The sequence below is a fragment of the Nycticebus coucang genome, chromosome 3, assembly GCF_027406575.1.
Source record: "Nycticebus coucang isolate mNycCou1 chromosome 3, mNycCou1.pri, whole genome shotgun sequence".
In the NCBI taxonomy this organism is placed as follows: Eukaryota; Metazoa; Chordata; class Mammalia; order Primates; family Lorisidae; genus Nycticebus; species Nycticebus coucang.
In genome coordinates this window covers 125,538,030-125,554,154 of record NC_069782.1, presented here as the reverse complement: position 1 = coordinate 125,554,154, position 16,125 = coordinate 125,538,030, and the positions used below count along the sequence as shown (strand labels likewise).

The 16,125-nt window shown below is 48.9% G+C and overlaps 1 protein-coding gene across 1 annotated transcript in view; it reads left to right on the top strand.

The window, feature by feature from the left end:
• Nucleotides 1-16,125, top strand: part of TLL2 (tolloid like 2) — a 148,010-nt gene that overhangs the window by 116,770 nt on the left and 15,115 nt on the right. Inside the window, exons 11-15 of the mRNA XM_053584534.1 lie at nt 5,121-5,237; nt 6,261-6,406; nt 7,061-7,256; nt 14,904-15,029; nt 15,717-15,877. Of these exons, the coding sequence (XP_053440509.1) occupies nt 5,121-5,237; nt 6,261-6,406; nt 7,061-7,256; nt 14,904-15,029; nt 15,717-15,877 (746 nt within the window). The remainder of the gene's footprint in view (nt 1-5,120; nt 5,238-6,260; nt 6,407-7,060; nt 7,257-14,903; nt 15,030-15,716; nt 15,878-16,125) is intronic.

The window sequence follows — 16,125 nt, the reverse complement described above, 5'->3', positions numbered from 1 at the left end:
TCCTTTCATTGAATTATAAAATGAGACCGGAATGCATCTGTACCAAAGATTCAACGAAGGAGAAGAACAAAAGATGAAGCTGTCCACCATCCCCAGCTTCCCTTCCTGGAGGGAACCACCTTCAACAGTTTGATGAGCATCCTGGGAGTCTCCTTTCTGTGTCTTTGGTACCAGATAAGGGCACGTGTTTGTACCTCCAGGAATTTACATTCATGGCCCTCTGGATGAGGGAGCACATGTGCTGTGCCCAGAGTCCAGCCAGTCCCATGTCTTCTGACCTGTCCCATCCCTGGCTCCCCAGAATCCAGCATGAAGCCAGGGCTCAATCCAGCCCTGGGCTCCATCCAGCCATGACACTCCTTCTTAGCCCTGTCCTGTTTTTTTCTACTCCGTGTCAGCCAGCTGCCTTGACAATCACTCAGGGCATAACAAGTGTGGCTTTTCTGTTCTCATGAAGATGCACCAAGGACAAAGTCCTCACTGAGGGCTCACAGTTGTCCAACCGGGAGCCTGCCCTACAGCCCCTCTAAGAGCAGGGACAATCCACTCTCATCTGAGACCCCTAATCTGGCTCCCTGCCGATCAGCTTCTCTCTCCATCTCCACCTTGGCTGTCATTCCAGTGTCTACTCCCAGGACACTGAAGCCATCGGGCCTCCATACAAAATACATTATTTGTTATTTATCTGAAATTCAAATTTAACTGGGCTTCCTGGAGTTTTGTTTGCTAAATCTGGCAACCTGATACCCTCCCAGGAATAGATAGATTTAAAGACTCAAGAGGAGGAAGCTCTCTGTTACTGAAGTTCCCCAGAGAGGGCCAAGGCACGTTCCTGAGAATGGGCACAGGCAGTGGTTTCCTTTGCTTGAACTTGAAAAAAAGAATTTTCTCACTACAGATCCTGGTGTCTCTGGCTACATATCCATTAATGAGATTGTACTTTGGTTGTTCATTGTTGGTGGTGATGGTGTGGGGTTTTTGTTTTGTTTTGTCTTGGATTTTGTTTGTTTGTTTGTTTAGCTCATATTTTACCCACTCTTGCTCTGTGTGCGTGCGTGCGTGCGTGCGTGTGTGTGTGTGTGTGTGTGTGTTGCAGCTAGCCAGTGCCTGTAACCATCATTCTTCATTTGCAGGAGTTCTCCTTTGCCAACTATTTGGCCTGCTCTGATGTTTCCAAATGCAGTTGTTAGTGAACTTTTGTGTTTGGAACAAGTGCATTGTGTCGCTGAGCTGGTCCCTGGGAGGGGTCAGTGCCATGAAATCTGCTGGGAGGAGGCAGGTCAATACCCCTTTGGCAGGAGGGAGAGCGGATTAGGGCGGATTGTGAAAGTATGCATCTTGCTCTGAAAACTGTGTATCGAATTTTTTCCCAGGGCAGTGTGTGAAAATCCAGGCACAATGGACACATAACTTTTTATGAATGAACCCTTTATGACTCCCCATGGAGCCCACTTGTAGTGTTCTCATCCGCATTTCCTCTTCTTGATGTCCTTATTAAACTCCTCCTCGAAATCCAGGCACTGGATTTCAGTTTAGGAATCTGACACATTTTCTCTAGTCCAGTTTCTCTCCAGCCTGTTTATTCTCCTTGGAAGGAGGCTGTTTGAGACCTACGTTTTCACCTAGTGATTAAAGGGAAATGTAAGTAGATTGAGAACATTTCACGTCTGGTTAAAAATATCAAATTGGATTTTCAGTTTCAGGGGTCACTTATGAGATTGCACCCAAATGGGAAGGACGATGGCTGGGCAGAGAAGTCAACCAGCAATCTTAGATACTGTCCTGTAAATTGGGTTCTCCTCCTCTGTTACAGACATTACTCGCACAGTGTCCTCTTGTATGCCGAACTGTCTTTGGGCATTCTGTATCACCACAACGCACATAAAAAGCCCCTTTTCCTTCTTTCCTTGAAATGGGGAGGGACATTCAGAAAGGCGCGGCTGGTCAACCAGTGTCTGGTGGCCCCACTTCTGAGGCTCCCTGGCCAGGGGCAGCCTCCCAAATGTGCAGAAACGATAGAGTGAGGCAAAGAGCCAAACTTGGCATTTCTACACCTTGCTTTATGGTTTGAACATTTGATCTTTATTCCTACTGTTTCGAAACTGGGAAATGGAAGGACGTTTACATTCCCAGGGAGTAGATTTGATGTCTATTTATCCAAAATTGTACAGTGTTCAGGACTGCAACTTAGAGGGGTTTCTTTTGATGGTGGTGATGGTGAGGAGGATAAGAAAGTGATGGTGAGGGCGGCGCCTGTGGCTCAGTGAGTAGGGCGCCGGCCCCATATGCCGAGGGTGGTGGGTTCAAACCCGGCCCCGGCCAAACTGCAACAAAAAAATAGCCAGGCATTGTGGCGGGCGCCTGTAGTCCCAGCTGCTCGGGAGGCTGAGGCAAGAGAATCGCGTAAGCCCAAGAGTTGGAGGTTGCTGTGAGCCGTGTAACGCCACAGCACTCTACCCGAGGGCGGTACAGTGAGACTCTGTCTCTACCAAAAAAAAAAAGAAAGTGATGGTGAAAGACTCAGACTCCCCCTGTTCAAATCCTGCTTCTACTTATAGCTTTGATGTTTAAATTCTCTGATCCTCAATTTTCTTATCTATGAAATGAGATTAATAATAGTACCTAATTCTGAGAGTAAGAGGGATGAAATATTTGTAAAGGGCTTAGGACAGTGTTCTGCCATAGAGGGAGTTAATTCTAAAAGAGGCTTTTATGAGTGAAGATGTTGAGACAAGGGAGTTCTAGATAAGAATTACAAAGTAACTTGGGGAAAGTGTTTAGGAATGTTTTGTAATTTATTCCAAGTGTAGCTCTGCCAGGGCAGTAAAATACACCTTAGCCTGCTTTTCCTACCTCCTCCTGAGTAGAGATGAGTTATCCTGTGGCCCCTGGGTGGTAGGTGGTTCATTTTATCTGGTTAGAGCCTTAGGCGGTGAGGCAGTGAAAAATCCCTTTCTCTTTTGGAAACAGTCCTCAGCGGCTGTGACAGCTGGGTTTTAAAAGGAGAAACCTGGACTTGGAACTTGGGCTAGGCTAAGAAGGAATTTTGCGGACATGTGTTGTCTCACTGCTGCACAGCACTGTCTCCTCACTTCCCAACGCTTGCCTGCCGTTTTCTAAAAACGAATTGACAGTAATTAGCTGTGCCAAAGGAACCATTCCTGAAAATGTATGGGCTTCTGATGCATTTTTCCTTGAAGAATTCATGGCAGGAGTTTTATCTCATCTCACTTCATATTAAGCTCCCTAAATCCAAAAAGATTACAGGTGGCCGGAATCAGAAGGAAGTAGGGGAGATTAGCAGCTTCCACCCTTGTTTCTCCCTGAGGGATGCAGGCCATAGGTGGCCATTAGGAAATGTCCCCCATGGCCTTTATTTCTCCCCCAACCTCACCTGCTCTCCCCATTTCTCAGAAAGGCAAAGTAGGATTATGGCTTTGAGTGGCTTGTCCTGTGCCTAATATGGCACTGGCAATATTTTAAAAATTATAAACTATTGAAGTATAATTTACACGCCATACAATTCACCACCACAGTGTACCACTCAGTGATTTAGTATGCTAACAGAGTTGTGCGACCACCATTAATTTTAGAATATTTTCATCATCCCCCAAAGAAAAACCCATCACCATTAGCAGTCACTCCCCATTTCCCCCCAGCGCTAAATACATTCTTTGACTGACTCAGACAGTTAGTGCTTGGTAGAGCCATGGACCTTCCATCCAGATGGACCCTGGCTAGCCTGTGTTCTGAACTGATCAGTAAGACTCACCACCCATCAACTACCTGCCTCATCCCTGCCCTGGCCCTGGGCCGCCACCCTATGTGCTACTGGGAAATGGATGGCTACGTGTTACCAGGTCCTGGGAAATCCATGCCTTCCCATTTTCCTTGGTAGTAGGTCCAAATTTTAGACCACATACCCAAATGTGTAAGAAATACATTTTTTTCAATAAAAATTTCTATTATGAGCCTCTTTTCCATTAAGTAGTAGTAACTTAATTTCAATTTGTGTTTGCTCCCCCCAGGATGGGGAGGACAGGTGGTGGAGGGCTGGTACCCATATTGCCATTCTGACTGGTGCTGCTGGGATGTCCTCATCCCCAACTTGTTGGTCCTCTGTCTAGATAAGTGGCCACCATGCTTCCTCCTTATCTCGACCCTAGGCTAGTTCAGAGTGGTACCAAGTCCACCTCTCCCTAGAGCTCTAGGAGACGTTCTCCGGCTCTCCAGTGCTCTGGGCTATGGGAAGGAGCCTGGACTCACGTTGACTCCATCCTTCCCTGCTTTGCCTGAGGGACCTGCATGGCTGTCTTGTGGTCAGATGTCTGGATACTGCTGTTCTAAGCCTGAGGCAGGGGGTGCAGGGGAATCTGGGGGCTCATTGCTCCTCCAGGCTCTGCTCAGGGACTAGGGGCACAGCTTTCTGCCTCTCCCAGATTCTTAGACCTACTTGGGGTCTCTGTCATCCTCTTCCACCAGAGTCTCAGCTCAGGGTTCTTTCTGGGGTCTCCCTGTGCTCTCTCCAGTCCTTCCTCTCCCTAGTCTCCCCACTCTGCCCTGCTCGGTCCCCTCCTGAGACTCCCAGGATGGGAAAGCACGCAGTCATTCAGTGTGCGTTTTTCCGGGTCTGTGCTATAATGACTAGGCTCTTGAAGTTCAAAGGCTGAGAAGATCTGGTTTCTTTGTCGGGTGTTTTCTGACTTCCCCTCCTGAGGAAGGACAGCAGAATGTCTAGTGCCCCAGAGGGGAGGGCATATATGCAACAGAAAATATCAGGGAAAGCAACCTTCAGCACTGCCTCGGACTATTTCTCCACCTTCAAGCCCATCAAGGCCCATCAAGAGGGGAGGGAGGCTTTGGCTCTACTTTGGGTCCTTTGGTTGCTGGGATCGGGAACTCTCCTGGAGTCGGCCCGGGTGAGGCACACGGGTTCTGTGGCTCTTTCAGTTGCCCGGCTCATCTCATGGTGCTGCAGGGTCAGCTGTCACAGCCAGGTGCTGCTCACCTGGAGCCACGGTTCCGGACCCCATTTCCAGAACCTCCTTTATCTCCCAGCCTGCACTGAGTGCCCTCTTGCTGCCCCTGGGCACCCTGACTGTTTCTTTTCTGTCTCCCAGGCAGGTTTTGTGGCGACAAAGTCCCGGAGCGCCTCACCTCCACAGACAGCAGGCTCTGGGTGGAGTTCCGCAGCAGCAGCAACATCCTGGGGAAGGGCTTCTTCGCGGTGTACGAAGGTTTGTTCACAAGGAGAGAAGCCACCTGTCCTTGCCAGGCAGCCCACTGTCGCTCTCCCACCCCAGCTTGCCAGAGCTGTGAGGGTGGGGTAGCTGGAGCAGAGGCTGGCTGCACCCACTTCAGAACTGGCGTCACCCCCTGCCCTGACCCTGCTGGACCCTCCTTCCAGACCAGGAAATACCCATACAGGAGTGGGGTGTCTTGGGGTGGGGAGTGGGGTGTAAAACTGTGTGGGGACTACTGCAGCCTCTGAATGGCTGTGTGAGCCCAAGCAAAGAATCTGACCTCTCTGGGCCTCTGTTTGTTCCATTTGTGAAAAGAGAACTTCGAACATCAGGGAATCTCCAACTGCATTTCTCAGAAGGGTCTTTGCGCCACCCTGGTTGTTGAGTTGAGGGACCAACCCTCTAGGTCTGGGCTTAGACAGCTGCCACCAGGTGATGCTGCTTCTATTTGTTCCGAATACCGAGCTTCTCTGGCTTACTCACTCCCCATCCCGCCCCAACCCTGCCAAAAAAGAGAAACTACTAGAAAATTATTAAGCTCCCTTTTGGGGCTGTGCGTGAACCATGTGCGTGCACTGCGTGTGTACTGAGTGTGTGAACCATGTGCGTGCATGTGGCCCTCTGCCCCAGAGGTCCTCTACCCTCTGCGTTAGGATCATGATCACCTGGAGAATGTCAGTGCTGCTCCAAGCCCCCCCAGACCCACCTAAATCAGAACCTCTGGGGATGTGGCTCTGGCTTCCACAGTTTCAAAAACCTGCCAGGTGATTTGGATGCACAGAGAAGGTACAGAACTGCTGCATAACATGGTTATTTCCTTTAAATGAAAAAATTTCCAAGTTGAAGGCAAACAGGGTAGTGCCTTCCCGGAAACACAGTCTTTGTCAGCTGGAGATGAAAGTGCTGGCGAGTGGAGCCACCTAGTGGTGATGAGTGTGCCCCCCACCTCCCTCCAGACTTTCTTCCTAAGATCTGACCAGGGACTCCCACTTGCTCCTGTGCTGTGTTTTTCTAAAGCTACCTGTGGTGGAGACATTAACAAAGATGCTGGCCAAATTCAATCTCCCAACTACCCAGATGACTACAGACCTTCCAAGGAATGTGTTTGGAGGATTTCTGTTTCCGAGGGCTTTCACGTGGGACTGACCTTCCAAGCTTTTGAGGTGAGTGTTGCTTGGGTTGTCTTACCCAGGGTGAAGTAAACGGCAACTTTTACTAGCCGCTTTCTGCGCTATAAAAATGAGTTTCCTAAGAGGCCATTTTCAAACCCATGGTGACTGGTGCCAGGACATCCGATATTCAAATCTTTGCAGGCTTTGAAATTGAGTTCACCTCATTTCTGAAGGCTGCTGAAAGATTGAGGGGAATAATCAAAGTGAAAACTTAGGATAGAATCCAAGGACGTTTTGTAGACCCGTTCTTTCCAGTTTACCCTCTCTTAATCTCTTCTCAGCTTGATTCAACCTCAGCTTCTGCAACTAGGAGATGGTGTGGAGAAACCCAGGAGGCACTCAGGTCCTTGGGAATCTTGGTTAGCTTTTGAGAGTGATATTTGGGTTCCCTTCTAAATCAAAACTTTTATTTCGTTTTTGTATTGAAAAAAAAATTTTTTTTTGAGACAGAGCCTCCTTTTGTCACCCTCGGTAGAGTGCTGTAGCGTCATAGCTCAAACTCTTGGGTTCAAGTGATGCTCTTCCCTCGGCCTCCCAAGTAGCTGCGACTACAAGCACCCACCACCACACCTGGCTTAAATAAAAATATTTAAAGCTTAGCCGTTGACCAACAGTCACCCATGTTGCCTCTGTTTCTCCCTTCAGATTGAAAGGCACGACACCTGTGCTTACGACTACCTGGAAATCCGAGATGGCCCCACAGAAGAGAGTGACCTGATTGGCCACTTTTGTGGCTATGAGAAGCCAGAGGATGTGAAGTCGAGCTCCAATATGCTGTGGATGAAGTTTGTGTCTGATGGCTCCATCAATAAAGCAGGCTTTGCAGCCAATTTTTTCAAGGGTATGAGTTAGCAGTTTGTTTCCACTTTTAGTCATGAGAAGAAATATTGCCTCCTTGGCTTAAGACTCACAAGACTCATATGGAAACTTAGCATCAAACAAGGCTCCCTGCAGGGAAAAAGCAGTGACCCCTTTTAGGGCTGTTCAGGGCCCCAGCAGAGTTCCCACCTGATGGGGGAGGCTCGGCCGTAGCTTCTCTGTGGCAGGAAGTTCTTTCTGTACTTGGAAATTAGGTTTAATAAGTTCACAGGAGCAAACTATTCTATAGTGAAACTGGGCATTGATAACAAATATTTTTATAGCAGCTATCAGTAATGGGCACCTTCTGTGTGCCAAGGAATCGGAATACATGATGTCATTTAATTCCCAAAGTAACCCTTTGAGTTAGGCTTTTGATCAGGGCTGAGAAGAGCTCCTCAGGACCGCACAGATAATTAAAAGGCAGGCTGGGATCCAAACCCAGTGAATCCATCTTCTGAGCTCAGACTCTTTCCACAGTGTTGCCTTGCATTCTTTGATGTGGGCCAGAGATGCAGCCCAGGTCTTCAGCTCCTGAAGTGTCAGCACCCCCAGCCTGCATACCTACCCCCAAGTGATAGAGTGTGGAAGACAGGAAGGGAGTGGTGCTCTGGGGACAAGCCTCTATGCTGCCCCGGGCACCTGCTGCTCTGTGGGTCTTCCAGACCCAGAATGACACAGAAAGACCTAGTTTTCCTAGCTTTCCTTTCTATCTTCCTTCTCTGTCTTCAGGGCCCTGGAAGCCCCACAAAACACACCCTAAGAGGGATGGATGCTCCCCCACATTTGGGCTGGGCACCTACAAGTATGGCACCAGTCACTGAACAGAGATATCCCGTGCTGCGCAGCTGAGGCCCCTAAATGAGTGACCCCTCTTCCCCCAGTCCCAGCCACCCATGCTCAGGGGAGGCTGCTTTTCTTTCTTTTTTTCTTCCCTGGGACTCCTGCAAGAGCCAACCTGGAAATCTTTATCCTTCCCCTCCTCCCAGTCTCCCCTCTGCCCAGTCTTTGGCCTTCTCCAGCTCCTACCTGAACCGAGCGGCTGTCGGAAGAGCCCACTTTAAGCAGGCAGCCATTTGTTCCTATTGAAGCCTCAGTTTTCCTGCCTGTAAGGTAGGGAGCAGGAATCTGCACATGTACTTAGCCCCATGGAAGGACAGCTGTGGAGGCACTTCATAGGCTGGCAAATGCCAAACAGGACATGGGACTTTTTCTTTCCTATCTGGAGACATCTGGGGGAGAGCAAACCCCAAGCAGTGACAGAACAAGAATCATAATGCTCTGAATAATTAGAGATCACCCTTAGTCTCTTCTTTCCCAAGCAAAAAACAACAACAAAAAAAAAAATCCAGGCTACAGCAAGTGCGTTTCAAATATGGCTCAGCTTGTGATTGCCCAGGGAAGATGGCTATGGCCGCCTTAGTCAAAATGCCTGGAAATTCAGGCCCACCCTGACCCTGGCCCTGTCAGCATGTGCCTGGTGTCTCCCAGCCTGGGGAGGATCCTGTCTGACTTGGCAGTAGTGACACTGCCTAAGTGGCTTTGAGCAAGTGGCCCAACTTCTCTGAGCTCCAGCCTCCCTACCTGTAGAAACGTTGCTACCAGGTTCTTGGAGGAAGGTTGTCAGGAGGAAGTGGATACCCCTCATGTACCGTTTAGTCTCATCAATTGCATTTGCTAGGAAAGGAACTTTAAAGTGGTTATTCTCTCTGGCAAAAACAAAACAAAACAAAACAATGTGACATTTTCTCCTTGCTATGGCAATGAATTAGCTTCTTGTTGCTGCTGTAACCAATTACCATAAAGTTGGCAGCTTAAAGCAACACGAATTTGTTATCTTATAGTTCAGGAACTCAGAACCCTGAAATGGGCTTCCTGGGCTGAAATCAAGGTGGAGACTGGGCTGCATTCTTCTTGAGGCCCTAGGGGAAAATCCATTTCCTCACCTTCTCCAGCTTTGGAAGCTGTCTACATTCCTTGGCTCCTGTGTTCGAAGCCAGCAATGCCAGTGTGTCTTTCTCAGGCTGATCACAGACCTGTGCTCCTGTTGTCCCATCGTCTCTTCTGAGCCTGACTCTCCACCTACCTCTTTCCTTACATGCACTCTCCTGTCAACATTAGACCCACCCGGGTCCCATCTCAGTCTCCTTAACTTAATCACACTTGCAGAGTCCTTTTTGTCAGGTAAGGTAATAGGCTCATAAATTGCAAGGACCAGAATGTAGACAGCTTTGGGAGGGCCTATGATACCTACCACCTGTCATGTGTGATGATGAGGTTTTTATTTCCATTCTATTTATTCTAAGTCTCTTAACCTTCTCCCCTGACTTCCACCCCCAGGTCTGAGTTAGCTTCTGGGTTCCATACCGCTGACCCATCCACACCTCCCTCCTGGTTCTATACTAATCAGCAATGCACATTTTCAAGAGGATCAGCTGTGGCAAGAGATTAGGGTGGCTAGATTTAGGAAGTAAAAACCAAGATGCCCAATTAAATTGGAATTTCAGATAAAGAATGATTCTTTCTACTATATTTTCCAAGTATTGCACCCTGTGCTCAGAAGCAGTTGTTTATCTGAAAGTCAAATTTAACTGGGCCTCCTGAATTTTTCATGGCAATCCTACTGGAGATGCCAGTCAGGGCAAAGCCAGGGAGCGTCTCTCTGATACTAAACTGGTTTGCAAGGGACTGCGTGATGGCCTTCACTGGCTCTAAGTAACCATGATAACTGGCTGTTTGTTGGTAAGAAGATGCTGCCCACTCCTTCCTCCACATGTAACTGCTTTCAGCATTCACCACGTCATGCTGTACATTTATCCAGCGCTATGCTGTACAGTGTCAGTGCCATGCTGGGGCTGGGGATACTAAGGAAAGCACACAGGTGTTGTTCTCAAGGGCTCATAGTGCTGAAGAGAATGTAGAAAATGGGTGGTGACATCGCTGAACCTCCCAGGCTACTCAGTGTCCTCCTCCAAGGGCATTTCTATTTGCAGACATCTCTTTAGTTGTGGGTGAAGTGTTGAGGCCCACCTATGTCAACTGAGAGCACAGATCCAGGCTGACATCTTCTTTATGTCAAGGACTGCAGGGAAGGACAAATGTACAGCATTGACCTTGACCCTGAATCTTGGGGGAGGAACAGGACTAGCAGAAATCTCATCTAGACCTCTGACAGGGAGTGCTGACCATGTGCCAGAGATTGCATTAGTCAACTCACTTTCTAGAATGACCCCTGGGTGGGCATTATTCCTGCCTCTATTTTAAAGCTCAGGGGACTGAAGTACAGAAATGACAGAGCTGGAACTAGAACCTGGACCTGAAGTATTTTACTGTCCACTCTCTTTACACTGAGGAGACCTGAGAGCCACAGGAAAGGAAAGTGAAGGTGCTGGAATTTTTCCTTAGTGTCTGCCATTTGATTCTGACACTGGTCACCCTTCTACCTCCTTGGTACCAGTGGGTGGAGGTCAGTCTTCATTCCTCGCCAGCGAGCTACTCCCTGACAGGTCAGTATTCCTCCCTGCCCCTGGATCACACCTGCTTTGTCCTGCGCTATATTCCCAGTGCCTGGCACACAGTAGGCTCAGTAAATACTTATGGAGCAATAAATGAATAAATGAATGGATGAATGGATGGGGCTCACTTTCCCCATCTGTGTGACCTGGCTGTGCCTGCCTGGCGACGTTGTCCTGAGGCGTGAGGTGAGACCACGCTCTCATGCAGCACTGTCCAACAGGAGCAGGATGTGAGGCGCACACGCAAACTTAAATTTTCTAGCAGCCACTCTGGAAAAGAAAAGGAACAAGTAAAATTAATTTGAATGATATATCTTATTTAACCTAACTTATCCTAAACAATATCATTAATACATAATCAATACTTAACAATATTAATGACATTTTTCATTCTAAGTCTTGGAAATCCAGTGTGTGTTTTATGTTCATGGTACATCTCTTTTTTTTTTCCGGTTTTTGGCCGGGGCTAGATTTGAACCCGCCACTTCCGGCATATGGGACGGGCGCCCTACTCCTTGAGCCACAGGCGCCGCCCATGGTACATCTCAAGTGCTCGATAGCCATGTATGGCTGGGGGCTGCCTTATCAGACAGTGCCAGTCTTAGACTCAGCACAGCCAGCTTCCTTAGCCCAGTCCTGTGCCAGCAAGGCCATCAGTAGGATGTACTGTGAACACAAAGTGCCCGGTGCACGTGTCAGGACTTCTCCAGGGAGAAAGGCTGAGGAGTAACCATGAGGGCCTGCAGGAGAATTGGAACAAGCCAAATGATCCTTGCCTTGATGCCAGTTGGCAGGAGGCTCTGCCCAGGGCCCAGCTGGCACCTGACACTGGCCAGGGCACCCTTTGGCCTCTGCACCCCATCCTGGTGCCAGATGGCAGCTCCTCTCAGAGCCTGCTGGCTGGTCACTGTGGGAGACAGCAATAGCATTCCAGGACTGGCAGGGCTATTTTGGTTCCACACCCCCCACGTAAAGGGTGTGAGGATTCCTACCTTGACCACGACATCCCACTGTCCCAGAGATGATGGGCCACCATGGAGGTGTCTTACGTGACTGACTTCCTTCAAAGCATTTCTTCAGAAGCCTAGGGTTGTGTCCCCTGCCTTCCCTTTCCTTAATTCTCTCTGAAACAATTTTTGGGATCTCACCTAATCCGTCTCATGACCTAACCACAGAAGGGTTCCTTCTTTCACCATTGCCACCTGGAGGACAAGGAGCCAGGGATCCTGCCGTGTTAGGCTGAGGCCCAGTTCCAGCCTCTTCTCTAGCCCCACGCACTCCAGGATTTTCCGGGAGGCTTGGCCTGGGACCTGCAGCCCAGAGCAAACCCCAGCCAGTGGGCTTGGCGCGGAGGCACAGTGGGCAGCAGCGGCATGCACCCGCGCCGTCCTCAAGCTGGGGCCGGCTCCCGGCTCACGCAACACTTCTCATCCTTGGCGGAACCTTACTGCCTTTGCCCCAGGCCTGTGTCCATTCCACTGGCTTCTCTCCCTCTACCTGGCTAAGATGGCACCAAGAGACTTGTTCCTCTGCGAGCCTCTCTTTCTTGCCCCCAGGGCAGAGGTCGTGGGGAGTCCCTGATGCCAGAAGATGCATGGCTTGTCTCCTGTCCTGCCCACGGCTACAGCATCTTCTGGCACCAGAGTCTTTCCTGCCCCCCACGCTTGGTCCTCTGCCCACTTTCGTCTCCTCTGGGGGCTCGTTCCTCAGTTTCCTCCCGCCTTCTCCCTGGGACCACTGGCCAGTGCCTTGAATCTACCAAGGTGCCTCCTACCCATCCAGTCTTTCTCCACTGTCCCAGCCTCGAGGTGTTTCTTTGGTTCTGTTCTTGCCTCATCTCCCTCCCCTACTCAAGCCTGCACTTCTCCTGTTTCAGATACGCCCAGACAACCTATCCTTCTCCCTACTCCCATCAGCGTCTCTCTGCCCACTGGAATTTCACAAGCAGCTCCACTGCTGTCTATTGTGATAGCTCCTGTGTATTGAAAGGCTATGAGCTGGGGAATTCAGTCACCACAACCCTAAAAGCAAGTATTATTATTCTCTCTTTAAAACAGGAGGGAGGTTCAGAGAGGTCAACTACCTCAGGGTCATTTAGTTTGTTGGGAGAGAAGTCAGGATCCAATCCAGGTCTAACTCACTTTAAAGCCTGGACTCTTTCCATTACTTTTTATGATCTATTTTTTTCCTTCTAGCAAATGTCTAAGAAAGCACTTTACATATTGTAAGGTGATGGACAAATAACCGCAGGAGTACTACTGGTTTTGCATATTTAATACTTATATTGATTCAAAGTCACAGGCAACTTCACCTCCCTGCCTAGCGCATCTCTCCTAAACCTAATTCCCCCTGATGACAGATTAATTTATTTAAGTCTTTCCTGAGCCCAAGAATACATCCCTTTGAGAGTTCCCTAAGTCTGCTATCCACTACCTGAAATGATGAGGCATTTATAACCCGTCATTCATCCAATGAAGAACAACCAGGTTGATGAGGAATTTGTATATTGCAAAGAGGACTGGAAAGAAACAGGTGTATCTGAGTTGGAAAAGGGCAGAGTAGAGAGAGAGATGATGATGATTGAGGGTTTGCCTTTTCTATAGGGTCAGGAGCTTGGGAGTTGCAAGGATTCAGACCTTGACCAAAGTAGTGAGAGGCCCGTCTCTTTAGGAGTTTTCAAGCAGGGTCTGAAAAGCCATCTCTCAGGAATGTGATTAAAAAAATCACTGCCTGAGGTGGCAAGTTTGGGTATCTTTCCAGGTCTGTACCAACCCTGAGATGTCCTGATTTATTTTTTGTGCAATGTGGTCTTTCAAGATCTGGCGAACCATCCATACTTGCTTTGTTCTTACCATCCAGGGTGCTGTGGGCTCGTACTCTCCTTCTCACCCCTGCCCCTCCTTTCTTCTTCCTAGACTGGACTTTTTTGAAAAAAATGTGTCAGGAGTCAGTTGTCCTTTCCCCAGACTCCTCTGTTAGGCCACACCCTGCATCCTCTCAGGGCCAGACTAGCCGTGGCTTGGCAACAAACAGTAATAGTTGCCCTTTTATTTCTAATACTTTGCTTAGAGATGCCCAATGCTAGGGCTTCAGTGGCATGTGGGCTGAAGTGTCTGGAAAGAGTCTCCACTGACTCCCGTGCTTTTCCTCTGGACAGCACCCATGGCATCCTATGTGCCATTCTTTAATTGCTTCAGATGCATGACTAGACACTCATCAGAGCCCCCTTCTGCTCAGCCTGGTGATGACCTCTTCTGCAGTTTCTCCCAGGAGCACTGGCTAACCTCAGGCCCAGTGTTTCCTGTAACCCTGTAGATCTTCCTGTGCACACCTCTTAAGGGTATTCATAAAAAGTGCTAACTAACAGATTCCGGCTCTATTACATATCTTCATTTAGCAGCGTGCCCTTCTGTCTTTACCCTTTATTTAATGTCTCTGAGAAGTTGCATTACAGGGGGGAATTCCCAATTCCATGGCATTAAAATTGATGCAGTCTTTGGTTCGGAACCTTGTGAGATTTTTCGAGACCTCAAATGAACACTGCTGACTGACCGGCTCGCAGAACTCAGTTTCCCAGGTCTGAGGCCTCTCAAGCAGCCCTGCTCTGCCTGACACGTGGTCCTCGCTTGTGTTGCTAGGCTCCTGCCCTCACCATTGCCGCTGCCAGTTTCTCAGCTGTGGGCATGCAGATCCTTGGGAAGTGGCCTCCAAAGGTCACTCTTTTTTTTTCTTTGAGACAGAGTTTTATTATGTTGCCCTTGAGAGCTGTGGTGTCGTAGCTCACAGCCGCCTCAAATTCCTCAAATCGCTTAAGTGATTCTTTTGCCTCAGCCTCTCAAGTAGCTGGGACTACAGGTGCCTGCCACAATACCTGGCTATTTTTTTTTATTGTTGTTGTTACCATCGTTGTCATTGTTGTTTGGCAGGCCTGGGCCAGGTTTTAACCCGCCAGCCCTGGTGCAGATGGCTGGCGCCCTAACCGCTGAGCTACAGGCACTGAGCCAGGAGTCACTCTTGTTCTTAGAGCACACTAGCTGGGACCCATGGATGGGGAGGCCTTGGGGAACAGACCAGACATCTATGTGACCAGGTGCCTGTTGTGATCTCCCTAACAGAGGTGGATGAGTGCTCCTGGCCAGATCACGGCGGGTGTGAGCATCGCTGTGTGAACACACTGGGCAGCTACAAGTGCACCTGTGACCCTGGCTACGAGCTGGGTGCTGATAAAAAGACATGTGAAGGTTGGTGTGGGGCCCGCCTTGCTGGAATGGGAGGGGCTGGGGAAGTGGAGCAGAGGGGGAGCAGCTGGGGGGGGAAAGATCCACCCACCTCCCAGAGGGAGCACCTCTTCACAACTGTTACAAATGCGAGCAAACTGCCAAAAATTACATGGACTCTGCTCTAGAAAGTAAAATCAGGCTTATAATTTATTTTCTTCTGTGATTCCATAAAATTTACATGATTATTAAGGCAGAAAATAAAAGCAAAGAAAAACTGTGAGCCCTTTGTTGTGACTCGACCAGCAGCACACTTTGTTCACTCCATTTCCACCTGGCTTGTTTTCCTCACCCACCTGCATGAATCTGCTCATTCATGGAAGCCAGCAACGGTGACCAGCTTGCTGCAAACATTCCTAATTCTCCTAGAAACAGAGCCCCCAACTATACCACTGGTGATAGGAAAACACAAAGGCATCGTCGTTATTTAAAAAAAAAAAAATCAGTAAAGACGGTCCCCAGGGTCGTCCTTCCAAATCTTCAGTTGGAATTATTAGACTAGGATAAAGGACATGGGATTAATCAGTTCAGACGGTCGAACTTTTTTGTTGTTGTTATTACAGAACAGCAGGACTTATTGCCACTTTGTGGGAAATTGCAGCCACTTGGAACTAAAACCACATGAATCTTGTTTCTGTTTCCCCCGTGCAGTGGCCTGTGGCGGTTTCATTACCAAGTTGAATGGGACCATCACCAGCCCTGGGTGGCCGAAGGAGTATCCCACAAACAAAAACTGCGTCTGGCAGGTGGTGGCCCCCGTCCAGTACCGGATCTCCCTGCAGTTTGAAGCGTTTGAACTGGAAGGCAACGATGTACGTGCCTGTGCTCTAATTGGTTGGGGATTGTGTTAAGATGAGACTCAGGGAGAAGTTTGTGTTGGTGCTTACCAGAGGCATGGGAGATTAGCTGGGAAGAATCTGGGGGAATGTTTTATCCAGTAGTTTCAGCTGCTTGTCCTCTGCAGCTAAAGCAGTTGTGGCCCACTTGTTATGATAAATCCAGGGACAATCAGGACAAGAGGAGAGGAGGCAGGTGTTGGTGGGGGGAGGAGAGATGGCCA